Raw genomic sequence first — 14142 nt, forward strand, 5'->3', positions numbered from 1 at the left:
ACAAAACAAAACAAAGTTTCTTCTACTCCTAAAAGATTATTCTTGGATCATAGGACAGGAGATCACACAGGGAAGTGCAAGAAGACAGTAGAAAAAGGTGGCATGTTGCTGTGATGACATTATTGTAATCTTAGAGAAAAATAAGTCTGCATTTACACTTTCTTATTCAAATAAATAATCTTCTCAGAATGGGATAATTTGTTTTCAAAGACACACTGAGAATGGAGTTGTTGTATTTATATATGCAGAAAATGTCTGAAAACTTCAATATAGTCACATCAGCTTAAAAAGCCTTCAGATTTACACCTCCATCTAACTTTTTCTGTTTTCCAGGCTTAGTTCTGAATCTCTTACTGCACTTGAGATACCCAATGACATGCTTCAGATCATCCAGGATCTTATTCTGGACCTTCGTGTACGTTGCATTATCGTGACCTTACAGCACACAGCTGAAGGTAATAGAAGGCCACAGGTCCTTGCTCGCTGGCATTCTTTGTGCCCCCTAATTAGGCCAAACCATGGTTTGATAGATAACCTGTAATAAATTACAGATGTTGTAGTGACAGTGGACTTACCTTATTCTATAGTCTCTCACAAGACTCACTCATATACTTCGTTTTTCTGCCAGAAATAAGTTGTAAGTATTTTCTTCCCTCAGTCTAATAAATAGAGCAGGTTAGACTTGTTTCTTTTGGGTTGAGACATTTCTACAGTGCAAGTCATTATTTCATGATGCAGCTTTTCCATGTTGGAAATAAAATTTATTTTTTTTCTTGAGGTTTTCTATAACATGAAGAATTAAATAAGTATTATCCCACCCCCAAAGACGAAAAAAAAAAGCAAAAAAAAAAACCCAATCCACAGCCCTTTATAAAGTATTTTAGTTGTGTAGTTTCCACGGCTTTTTACTAACATTGTCATCCCCAGGGTTTCCTGCTGTGTACACAACCTTTGCCATAAATGTCTGGATTGTGAAGGCTAGTAACACATTCTCTAAATCTAATGTGACTCTATGCTATCAGAGGCCATTCTTGCTGTCTTGTATTCAACTCTGAAACTTAAATTTCAATGACATAGATCTCCTTGATATAAAAGTCTCTCCTAAGATTAGGGAGATCTACTAATTCTCTTAGCAGGGCTGTGGGCTTTTTTTCCAAAAGACTCAATGTTAAGAAAAATTAGGGCTTTTTAATATTACAATTCAGTCACTTTTAGTCTTTAACATATGTTTTTATGTAGGCTCAGTTTTAGTCTAAGCTTAAGTATGCCAAGCATAGGTGGCTATATCAAGCAAGTTTTTTAACTTCTGGTGACAACAAATCATTAGTTATCTATGGTTTGTTTGTTACAATATTGATATGAATTGCAATCTTTGCTCTTGTTTTATTAATCCCATTTCTTCTGTGTTAACATCAAGCAGGGTGGCTGAATAAAGTTCATACATTGTCTTGTCTCCTTAAAACTCTATAAAGTATTATCACTATTTCAGATTTCACATAAAATATGAGAAAGTCTTTTTTGCTTTTCATCCCTTAGCACCATTGAGTTAAATTGTTTTTTCTTGATGGTGTAAGAGATTTTTTTCTTTTAATTGTGACATGAGGATGGTCTTATTGGACTTACTTATTCCTCTGTCTAGGAACTGTGAGTGATTCCTCACATGTCCTGCTGTTTTAAAGGATGGAAGTGTTTAGCTCTCAACCGTTTTCTTGACAGTCCTCAGCTTATCCAGTCTCTTGAGCTTGGATAACCTACCTAGCTTCTCCAGCAGAGTCCAGAGAGCTCTAATATGTCACCAATGATAAAAAAATCTGTTTTGTTCATGTTTTTACCTACTTGTTGCATCCTGGCAATAGCCCAGTTCTTTGTTAGAATGCAGAGTTTCTGCTCCGCATGTTCTGATTGCTGCCTACACATTCTGTGTAGGAAAAACTCTTGCAGTAGTCTACATCTTAGTTTTAATACAAATCATACTTTTCTTTCTTGAATCAAGAGAAAGCAGATCCCTAGAGATCCTGGTATGTGTTACTGACTGGATAATGTAGCTCTCTTTTGTTTAGCCATAACAGCAGCCACTGCTTCCATTCCCTATCAGTGAAGCAGTTCTCTGTGTTGGCTGTAGTATCAAACAGGAGGAAATATGCCTGCTGGTATCATAATTCTCATTATATGCTGTTGCATTGCATACCTTGTCTATGTCTATGGGCTTTTTTTTTTTTTTTTTTTTTTCTGTGGTTCTGCCTACTAAAGAAAATTACACTTCTGGAATATATTTAAGATAGTGGGGATTTTTTTCTGCACCAGGTTAATTGGGCCCTTGAAAAAACTCTGTTCTTGGAGAACAAGTGAAAGAACAGGTAATGGATAGTCTCATGGAGCTATGAAAATGTATCTCAGAAGTAGGTATATCTGCAATACTTAAGTCCAAAAGGCTCCTCCTGGACTGGAATTTCACCTCTCTAATATCTCTGAAATATGAGTAAAGTGCTGATATAAACTTCAGTCTCATCTCTTGCTGTATGTTTTAAGTTGGTAAAGGCATTCAGATGTAGTTATATTCAGATGTAGTTGAAATATTCAGATGTAGTTGAAATATTCATTAGGGCACTTTAGCTTTTCAAATACGATAAACCTGCCCACACACAGGGGTTTTTTTGTTGTCTTATGATAAGCACTGTATACACACACTGTCCCTGAGAGCAGTCTGTTCTTTCCCTCCCATATCTGGTGACTGGTCATAAAGGTCATGAAAGAGAAATTATGTGAATGCCAGACTAGACAGGGAGTTTACATTAATGTATTTGACTGGAATTTGATGATCAGTGAAGTATGAGAAAGAAACTTGGTGGATTTTATATTTGTATTAGCTAAGAGCAGAATGCAAAAGTGAGCAGCCACAAAAACATGTAAAGGCTGACCAGTACAATCTAAACCCTTAGGAGAATATCAGTTGAATTAAGTAGGAAAGTGAACAGAGTAATTATTCTTCACAATCCCTTAATGCCTTTTATCCTCACTGAGCCTATACTTCCATGAGAGTTGCAGAGTGTGACACTATAGCTAAGCTTCTTAATTTATCTTCAGAAAGCACTAAGATTTTGAAGATACCTTTCAGCATGCATTAGTTATCCTGTTTTCCTGGATTTTTAGAAGAGAGGGTAATTCACTGAAATTTTTGTATATTTAAAAGGGAGTTTCATGATGTGCAGGCACTTTTGATGAACCATTTCTATGTGGGAAAATGGTATGTCAAAGCCCCACAAACTGCACACAGTTCATCTCTGTTCTGTTTACACTTCAATTAAGGCCAGAGCACAGTGATGATGCACAATGCATGCCATCCAGAGAGGAATTGTGTTTTTAGAGTGCAGAAGTTTTGTATTCACATCCCAATAAATAGTTAAGCCTGTATAAGTTTGCACCTTCTGGGTAGTGAAAGAGTGCTTTTTACATGTGCATTCATGTACTTTGGAAGAAAATCTAGCACTATGGATCCTTGACCCTGAGGGGGGACCCTGTGCCTATTTTATAGCTCTGAATATGAATTATATGCTGTCCCTTCTGTCTTTGCTAAAATGCTAGGCAGTTGTTCTTTCATTTTTAATTAGGAGCTAGAGCGTTATAGACTAGTTCTTAGTTGGATTATTATATATTTTGATTAAAAATTTACAAAATAAACCCAAAGCCTTTGCAATATTCCTTTAAGCTTTCCAGTAAACGATGTGCTTCATGCAAGTCCTGCCATGTGTCGTAGATGTGCTTCTGTGTGGTGTCAACAGCACACCATGTGTGAGTTCCATTCTTAGTCATTTGAGAGTATTGAACGCTTTGAAGCTTGTAGTGCTATTTGCTTGTATGCCTAGTCATTGCAGTTCCAGTGTCTGTGGTTTCTTTTCAAGTTCAAGAAGTTTTTAATAATTAAAATTTATACCTTCTCTCTCCACCCATCCCATGTTTCCCCCATTACTCTGTCCTGCAGATATAAAGAGATTAGCTGAAAAGGAGGACTGGGTTGTTGACAACGAAGGTTTGACATCATTGGTGGGTATGCTTTGTGTCTTGTAGGCACTTTCTTTGTTGGACTTTTTTCTTTCTTTTGCAAGTCTAACAAAAGTAATTTCTATATTTTCCAAAATTTAAATTACTTTGGACTTTTTCTGTGTGTGCATACTGGTGTCTGTAGTTTTATTAAAATATGAAAATATAGGAAGCTAATTTTTTTTTTAATTGTTTGAATGGTTACCTCTTTGAATAGTTTACTGGAGTAAAAAGTCACACTTAAGGTTGCAAGTTCAGTTCACATCAAAATGCTTCATAACTTAGTAGGCATACTACCATGGAACTGGTCTGTAACTAAATAATAGGTCACTTACATGTTATAATGAGAAATTGAACTGAAAAGCAACTAATTTAGGAGATTGCCTACATGCAAACAACCAATGACTTGAAACCAAATTCAGATAAATTAGTGAGATGTTTTCTGGAAATAAACAATAATGAGTAATGCCTAAAACACAGCAAGCACGTTGTAGGTGACTTAAATACAATCTGCGAAAGCAGAAGAGGCCTGTGGGAGGGAGAGTTGCTTTGTGTATGTTATCTAAGGGAATGCTCCACTTTTTTAGTTCTTCTTATTTGCTTCTATAAATACATGTTTGAAGTTGAGTAGGAGGACATTAAGCAGTCACAATATGCATACTGCAGGAAGGAGTGTTGTTGTCAATTGTAGTACTATAACCAGATTCACAGCTTCTGGTCTTGATTTCAGTTGCTGCTGCCATGGGCAAGTCCCTTAACTTCTCTATTTTTCACTATGTTCATCTGCTGAATAAAGGTGGGGGAAGGTTGTTCCACAGAAATGTTTTTTCTTTATGCTTGTGCTGGAGCCTAACCTGTCTTTATTAAAAAACTGCTTAAGTCATTTTTGTACTTAGAAATCACATATCTATTCCATCTATACTGTACTTCACTAGATAGCTTTGAGGCCATGGTTGAAACATGCCAAATTTTAATGGTGAAAATTGACTGTGTTTTATCATAGCAAGATTATTTACCTACTAAAGTAGAGTTCATTGGGGTAATATTAGAGCAAATGTTAACCAGTATAAAAAAGGGCCAGGCAGTCTCTTTGCTGACATTTTACGCTTGGGGTAGAAAAGGTAGGAAAGGTTGAAGACCCCTTTAGCATTTATATTCCAGGTAAAAAATACAGTGAAATACTGAAGCAGCTTTTCTCAGCTTCAAATATCCAAAGAATCACATATCTAAACACCTTTCCTCTCCTGAGATGTGATGTTTTATAGTGTGGAAGCAAAAACCCAAGAGCAGCAATTTACTGCTGCCCTTCTTCTTTTAGAGGGATCCAAAACTACTAGATACAGATTGTCTTAGTGGCTTTTTTCATGATTTTCGATTTGCTGAGTGAGCATCAGTTTCCCAATCCACCCCCACTATTTACAGAAATAAAAGTTATTCCTAAGCCTGAAGTTGGTGGCATGCCATAAACTATCTTTTGAATGAAAAGCAAGTTTACAGGACTTAAAAACTTGTTTGTCCACTTCTTTGACCCAAATCCAGTAAGATGATGTCTCTCTCTTCTGTAGCAGTGACTGTTTCATGTTGCCATGCACAACAGGTTCCTGCCCAATACCACCAGACAGATGCATTAAAAAAATTAAGTGTGACTTATCAGGGAAGAGAGAAAGACAAGGAAGAAGTGACTAATGACTGTGCCGTGAATTTGTTTGCCCCTTCAGGATGAGATTGATATGTGTTATCCAGACACACTTATATTTCAGGTCTGGAAACCTGGAGGTACCAACAGTCCCTCAAACCATCTTTTGTTCCATTTAAAACAAGCTTCAGCCTGATTTTCTTAGAAACCTTTTGCTGAAATACAGTGCAGAAATATTGGACATCCCAGGTGAAATTCTATCCCAGCTTGGATCAAGGAGTGGAGGAGGGAGTGTCAACAGACGTCTGTAATGCTACCACAGAAAGCTCTAAAAAGCTTTCATAAGCCTTTCATATGAGGCTGTTTGGTACAAAAATCTGTCATTCAGATAAAAGAATGTACACTGATCTATGATAATAATTCTGTAGATAACTTACATACAAAAGCACATCACTATGAAAGGCTCCTCTGGTAATACATGAAGTGTGATTTTTTTTTTTATTTTTTTTTTTGCCCTCCCACCCCTTATTTGGGATAATTTGGAAATAAAGAGCTTACTGTACACTTTAAGTTTTTATGTATTTGGGTAGTATATATTTAATGTGCTTATTTACAGCTAACAACTTGTTTGACTTTCAGCCATCCCAGTTTGAACAGTGCATTATTCATTCCTTGCAATCTCTTAAAACTGTGTTGGACTGCAAACCTGGAGAAGCCAGTGTAAGTTTTGATTATATTTTCATTTTTGTTCTTCTTCTTAAACCCAATAGAAATCTATATGAAAAGAATATTCAGAGAATGATCCAAGGATATAACTTTGCTTTTAATTTTTTTCCCTGTATACCTTTTCACTTGTGCTAGCTTTTAGACTTCTGTTTGTACTTGATTTGTTAAGGGTAATTTGTGTTTATGGAGTGGATGGAACCTGTATTTAAATCCTTAAAACTGTTCTTCTGGAAAAAAATTGCTACTCATGTAATTTTCAGATAGCAGTAGACATTACATCTAAAATAAAAAAGGGAGAGACCAGTCCTAGAAGTTGCTCTTCATTTGGTGTTAGATCCAAATTACTTGAACTCAAATTCAATTTTTCGTGCCCATCTACTCAGTACCTTGAGGCCCTGATTGATTGAAACATTGATGTTTTCTTTCAGGTTTCAGTGTTCTACAGGAGTTTAACACTTCTCCAAACTCCCTTGGGGCCTTATGTATAGATATTGTTTCTCTCTCCTCATTTACATTAAATTACATCTTTCTGACTATCTTATCTATTTTCTTAATGAACAGTATTCAAAAGAGTCTGCAGTGAATTCTGCAAACCTGCATGATGAATCCTTCTTTTTAGGACACAAAGACCTTGAAATACCCTGACAGCTTTTGCTGCAGTTCCATTAGCCAACAATGACACATACCACATGTACTAGAACTTCCTTCCTTTTACAATGTTACCTCCTCATGCTTATCAAACTGTTTACTGGGACTTGTATTGTTTCTCCCATTTTTAGTATGGAGATAAAATGAAATTGATCCGTAAGAAAACGGTGTCCTAGCAGCCATTCCTTTAATTGTGTCATCTCTTTAGAGATAACTTACTCAGGCCTTCCTTGAGAATAAGGCCACGTGAAGTTATTCCTTTGAATACTGAAATAATATGCTTACATCCTCAGGTTTTTCAGCAGCAGAAAACACAGGAGGATGTGTGCCAGCTAAGCATTGGGATCATGCAGGTAACTTGAGCACTTTGAAATATGAAATTGTCAACACAAGTGACGATCAAAAAAGTATGTGTTGTACTTTACCCACCTTCCAAAGGTAGCTTAAGTTGATGACTGTGTTATTCTTCTGGTACACTCTGGGGTACTGAGAAATGTTTGACTTTAAAAGTAGGTAGAGCTTAGTAGCTCAATCCGGTGATGGCAATTCCTCAGAGAGTAAGTGACATATTCAAGTATTTTACTGAATGTGATTGTTCAAGATTTTACTGACAATTGATAGTTCCTGAGCGGATGCCATCTAACATCTATATACTGCAGTGAGCGGAGAAGTGCTGATTTTCATCGGCTGAGGATCTGTCTTTTAATTTTTCTAGCAGAAAACAGTGTTCTTTGTAACAAAGTCTGATTTTTTTTTAATTTATTTGAAATTAGGTAAGAGCATTCTTTAGGGTTTTGAACCATTTTAATAGTCTCCCTGAACAGGAAATCATGAGCCAAAATAACAAAAGGATTATAGTGAGGCTTCTGCTATTTTTGCTTGGGGTCCACTGTTCAGATTGAGCGCACAAAAACTGTTAACCATGCTATTCATCAGATTATCACTGCATAATTTTACACATGCATCAGGAAAATTATTTATCAGGATTAAAAATTACTGTGTTTTCCTACAAGTAAACTATGATGCATGCAAAACAGAAAATATGCATTCAAAAGTTATAACTAAACAACTTTTATGTAGGGTTTAAGACAAAATAAGGTGTTGATGATTGCTCTGCTTTTATTGAGTGTAGTAAAACTGAATTTGAAAACTTTTTTAGTTCTGGCAGAAAATTTAGATCCTTATTTAGATCTAAAAAAAAATAATTTAAACGTTTAGATGCTTTATTATTCCTAGGGCTTTATAGATTGTTTGGAACAATTGAGCACCAAACCTGATGGTGACATAGATACATCACAGTAAGTAAAAAAATAAGATTTATGTGTAATATTCTCCAATTGTGTGTGCAAGTCTTACATTTCAGTGGGGGTGTGGTTTTATCCCTTCTGTATTTCATATTTCTTGTGAATACTTTTGCCTGGGAATAGTGATGCTTTGAAGTAACAGCAAGTACTTTTTATGTCAACATGTTATGTGGCATCATATAATAAAGATCGTACAAGATATTTACTATTACATTACTTCCACCATTTTATTCAGTTGTGTGCTGTTGAAGCAGATGTGTTGGTTTTGCCATGACTTTACATGGAATCAATTATTCTTGTCACTAAGTAATGTCCAGTCATAGTGAAACATCCCCTGCCTTTCTTTGTTGTCTCTAAGGGGGGTTTGAAACAGGATTGCATTTAATTGCTGTTGATTTGAATCCACCATGTATCAAATAATCAAAAGCACTATACTTCTCTATATACTTACTTTTCAAACAATATTCCTAGTCTTTCAGTTGATGTTTCATCTCCAGATTTGTTTGGAAGCATTCATGAAGAATCGAGTCTTTCTTCAGTAAGTTTGACTTCTGTATCTAAAAGCTGATGTGAAAATGCTTCTCAAAGAATGTGTCTCTTTTTTATTGTTGCAATATTGCAAATAATGTTTATTTTGTTTTCTTTTTTTATAGAGAACAATTTTCTGTATTCTGTAGGCATTTCTCTTGTTGTAAACACTGTTCTTTATGGTATCTTAGTGTACCATGTTAACTCATGAAAGTGGTTTCTGAAAGCAGGTCCTCAGAAACTAAAATGGCATCACAGAAATCAGTGAAAATAGCACTGGTGTTAAGTCAGCTGAGGATTTGACTTTTGATTTATGACCTTGTTTCAGATTAGAATCAGTCTGATTATTAGTTACTTTTTAAAACCCACAAAGATACAGATATTCAGTAATACAGTTTCTGCCAGAAAATTTACTGAGAACAAATGCTGGTTGTTTGTTTGGCTTGTTTGATTTTGGGTTTTTAGGAAGTTGGAAAAACATTTCTAATATTCTTGACACTTTGGTTAATGTACTTTCTTCCATTTAAGCAGCTGATGAAAAAATGTCTTGTAGTTTACCTGCAAGAAACCTACTGAGAACCTCTTGTGAAATTAGTATTACTTAGTACAGGTTTTAAATATTGTCAGAAGCCCAGCTTTGCCTAATTTACAGGAGCAATAAGCATTTCTGCTACAATAAAGAATCACAGATGGCCAAATAGGGGCAAGTTTCTGAATTGTAGACTATAAAACTAGTTATTTATATCATTTTATTCTTGTAAGACATAGATTTGATATTAATTGTTGACTTCTGGCTGGGGCTTCTTCCTATATGTCAGAAGTGCAAACACTTTAAAAAAAAAAAAAAATCATGATTTCAAACAATGCCTGGCTTCCATGGTTCCATGGTATCATTTTCTTATGTAAATCATAAGATATTTTGTCTTGTCTTTCTTGAATGAGAACAGAGAAAGTGAATGATTGGAGTAAGATTGGTTACTGTATTTTTTAAATTCTCATTTTTCGAATAGTCTGCGTACTGCCTGATTATAACATAAAGTAGAAGGCAACTCTCAGTCCTACTCATAGTATTACTGAAATACAAAACTGACAGGAGTTCTGGGTCTGAAAACCAATACCATTTTTAATCAGATCGGTGCTGTTATGGCAACTTTACTGTCAAATAGTTTTGTTTTCAAAATATATTCTCAGTTAATTTTTAACTTTCAACTGAGGTAGAAAAATAGTTTGAAATAAAAAGGAGAGGAGAAGAGGGAAGACCCAATCTACTTAAATAGTAGTTCTGTCTTTTTTGGTTCTTCGTTTGGAAACTATATCTTACTCTATCAAGATCAAGGAAAGACAGTTGTGGTATCTCAACTCCAGAATGTTATTTTTCTCCCTTGTAATTAAAAAAATCATTGAAGTACAGACATAAGTTGTAACCAGTTAGAATTTACTCAAACTGCTGAAATTATATAATGTAGTTCAGAGCCTTCTTGTATTTTAGAGTTGGTGAATGCATTTGTTCAGTATCTGCTTCCCTTGTGTTAACCAGCTTCACGGGAAAGTGAAGATGATCTTCAGTTGATTTTATGATGGTCATAATTCTTAGTATATTTCTTGAAACAAAGTAAAATCCAGAAACAGCTTCCTGGAAAGCTGTCCAAACCTAATTTTTGTAAAGAAGTCTTAACCACAGTTCTGTATTAGTCACAACTATTCCAATGAATGCTCTGGATCCTATAAGAAGCATCATGTTCAACCATCATATCTGATATTCATTAAGTTCTTAGTAGTTTATTGACAGAATAAACTTTAATTTATTTATGAGAATGTTTATTATGCACAGAGAGTCAGTAAAATACCCTATATAAATTTACAGTGTTACAGTGCTGATACTTCTTTTTTTCAAGTGTTATGCTCTTTCTTCTCTTAATTTTTAGGAGCAGAGACTTTTAATTGCACTCAGTAACTGCCGTTACCTGGAACGTCATACCTTCCTAAATATAGCTGAACATTTTGAGAAACATGGCTTCCAAGGTGTTGATAAAATAACTCAAGTAAGTGAGAGCACTGGAATGAAGCATCATTGCTTGAAGATTGTTATTTGGTTTATTTTCTGTGAAAAGTAGGTGCAAGTGTCCAAGTCATCCAAAATGACTCCTGCATGAGCCTTCCACAAATGGGTGGGACTCCAAGCATTAGGTGGACACAACAACAACAAGGATATGGTTCTGTGTGTTTATACAGGCTTAAGTAGCTGGTACAGAAAATGTGAGCTCTTGTTCAGGACTTGTGTATTCAATGGCAGAGCTTATCAGATTTCTTAGTAAAGCTGTTTGATGTCACTGTGTTCTCTCAATGCAGAGAGTAAAAGATTGTTATCTCAGGAATATACTTGATAAATTATTTCATCTGGAAATCTGCATTACTGATAGCTCTTGTTCATAAACTAGTTCATGGTTTTTTTTATTGTGTTTTGGGGGGTGTTTTGTTGTTTTTTCTTTTTCAAAGAACGAAAATGTCAAAGTGGGTGGCAGTAGCTGTCTCATTTTCCTGCCTTTTTGTAAAGATTAATCACTTCTTATGAGAAATGTTGTGACTTAATCCTTAGGACCATAAAGCTAGTTTATTTACAGAAATATTTGTTGGTTGGAAGTAAAATGTTATCTTTTCCAGTACAGAGTACAGTGTTTCACTCAAACTGATTGTTCAACTATGTAGTACATCCTTAGTCCCAGTATGCCTGAATGTTGCTTGAATTTCTACAGCATAAGTAGTTTTGAATAGCATTTGAAAGGGTATGATTTATATGGTTAGTACAATATAGAAAATTACTCTGGATATAGACATTTTTTGCTACTGAGAGTTGAGCCCAGTGCAGTTAGAAGCAGCTAAGACATCTGTTATGTATGAGTTCAACACCCTGCCTTGCACAGGCGCATCAAAGTATTGCCACTAAAAGTTTGGTACTTTTATAAATTACCAAATTCAGATGTTGAAGTGATATATTGATTTCCAATGTGCATTAACCCTTTGAAAACTCTGACTGGTGCAATACTGCATGTATGGGACACATCAATGGGTAATGCCAGCTGGGCAGATTTGGATAATTAGTCATCATAAGACAGCAGTTTTTGAGCCCTTTATTAATTTTAAATGAGGATGGAAGCTCACGGATGTTTGGAGCAGTGGGTTGATTGTTTCAGTTTTTTGGTCTGTCACCTAAACTTGTGTATGTTTTTAATTTATTTAAGTATTAGATTAAAAAGTTGTAATAAAGAACTGGCCATTTTTTTTAAAGGTTAGTTTGTATCTGAAAAGTCTGAAGCTAAATGATACTTTTCAATTCTGTCAGCTTTAGAAGTTTAAAGTGAAGTTGGTAGTGTGTTTTAGTAAAAAACTATCTGTTCTTACACTGGGTTGGTTTTTTTAAAGTTGCCTTTGTTAGTAGGGAAATCATTATTATCTAGTATTTCGAAGTACAGAAATTATAAATGGTAACAAAGAACATTTCCTTACGTTCTATATGGTTATTTCAATTTTTTTCTTAGTGTGACAAATACAAAATTATGTAAAGCAGACGAACGTTATGCTGGGCTTTTAGCACATGCTACCTTGGCACGTACTCATGACTCATTCTTCTCTGTGGAGATTCTTTAATTCAACTTATCATCAGTTTTGTCAATTAAGAAGTAAAAAAAGAGATATATCCCATAAAATTCATCCAGCTTATTGATTAAGCTTCTGAATAAAATTTTTCCCACAATTCTGATAATTAGATAATGTCGAAGGGTAGAGGCTCAAAATGGCTTTAAGAGTTGAAAACTCTAGTCACAGGGATGTTCATAGCAGAAATATAACAGTGTGAGAATTGTAAATTTTTGTAAGCATTCAGCCCACTTGAGGATCAGGAAAATGGGTATACACAGTGGATGTTAAGGACTTCTCTGCTTCCTTCCCCCAATCCTGGGCTCAAAATTACTTTTGGATTGTTCATTCTTTCTTGTAATCTTTCCACCAGTTGAAAAACCAGGTTACCACTGTCTTAATTTGTATTGAACTTGAAACAAGTTTAAAAGACCTTGTCTGAAACAAAAAAAAACTGTATTGAATGTGCAGATGATCTTTTGTACTGAATGACTGCAAAAGTGGAAGGTGGAATTACTTAATTCTAAAACACTTTGCTGAGGAACATTGAAGCAGTTGTTTCACAGATTCTTTGAATGGATGCAGGGACTTTGCACTCACACTTTTCCTACTAGTTCAAAGCTAAATGGGAATGGTCTAAGGGTTGTTTTTCTCCCTAATCATAAGAAATTGAAGTGAAAAATGTCTTGAAACCTGTGTAAGAGGAAAAAAGAGTGAGATTTCTGTACTTTTTAAAATGTGTTCATATTTTTTAAAATAGGCAGTCATGTAGAAGGAAAAGAGGAAGAAAACAGTCTTGTTCTTCTTATGCCTTATAGAAAGCTTTCCTTTGGGATAGAGATCCTCTTGTGATGAATCAAAGAAGATTCATCACCTAGAAAAGCAGGAAAGTTGTGGTGTGTCTTGTTTCTGAGCACCAACTTCAGCATCCCAACTTTCCTAACATCAGCTTTGACCTCAATAACAACTGTTTTCCCTTACACTTGTGATCTCCTTCTGAAAGCTTCTCTGCTTCTGTTCCTGACTCAAATGTTGCAGTTGCTTTTTCTCTTCATTTAACAATGTAGGCATAACAGTAGAACACAGTCTGGAGACATCCCTCTAGTGAATAAGGTTCAACCCTTATTCTACAGTTTGCAGTGTTAAATCCTTAGAAAGGAATGATAGGGAGTCCTTTCTTTTGCTGAATTCCCAGTCTGATCTAAAGACCTGTTTTTAAAGCAGACCTCATTTTTAAACCCCTTTACTTCATATATACATGTATGTGTGCCTTTTCCCCTAATAGTTGAAGAAAATGAACACTAGTTTAAAAACCTCATTTTTTTGTGTTGCTTAAGCTCTTATTTATAAAGGTAAATACATTTCAGCAGAAATCATGTGAGATTTTAATCTTAATTTTAATTTAATTTTATTTGCATTTAGCATCCATTACTATGTTTAGATACTGGTGTTCTACTTCAATATTTTGTGATACTCATCGTGTTATAGAATCCTTGTAGAAGCTGTAATTACAGGGGGTGCCTATGTTTAATAAAAAGCCTTGTATATAATATAAAGTTGTTCAGATACAGTGAACAAACTGTCCATGTTCCCTTAGCTTTCAGTGTGGATAAGTTGTGTGAATTACAA

General features: G+C 35.1%; 1 protein-coding gene across 2 annotated transcripts in view; it reads left to right on the forward strand.

Annotated features, from left to right (window-relative positions):
* Nucleotides 1–14142, forward strand: part of EXOC2 (exocyst complex component 2) — a 125572-nt gene that overhangs the window by 74529 nt on the left and 36901 nt on the right. For both annotated transcript variants that reach the window (XM_005526452.3, XM_088063939.1), the window contains 7 exons: nt 334–455; nt 3980–4041; nt 6314–6394; nt 7342–7401; nt 8285–8346; nt 8824–8890; nt 10806–10922. In XM_005526452.3, coding sequence (XP_005526509.1) covers nt 334–455; nt 3980–4041; nt 6314–6394; nt 7342–7401; nt 8285–8346; nt 8824–8890; nt 10806–10922 — 571 coding nt within the window. The remainder of the gene's footprint in view (nt 1–333; nt 456–3979; nt 4042–6313; nt 6395–7341; nt 7402–8284; nt 8347–8823; nt 8891–10805; nt 10923–14142) is intronic.

Source organism: Pseudopodoces humilis, chromosome 1 (assembly GCF_049639895.1).
Source record: "Pseudopodoces humilis isolate 2021_Gansu_Grassland_sample_001 chromosome 1, ASM4963989v1, whole genome shotgun sequence".
NCBI classification, from domain to species: domain Eukaryota; kingdom Metazoa; phylum Chordata; class Aves; order Passeriformes; family Paridae; genus Pseudopodoces; species Pseudopodoces humilis.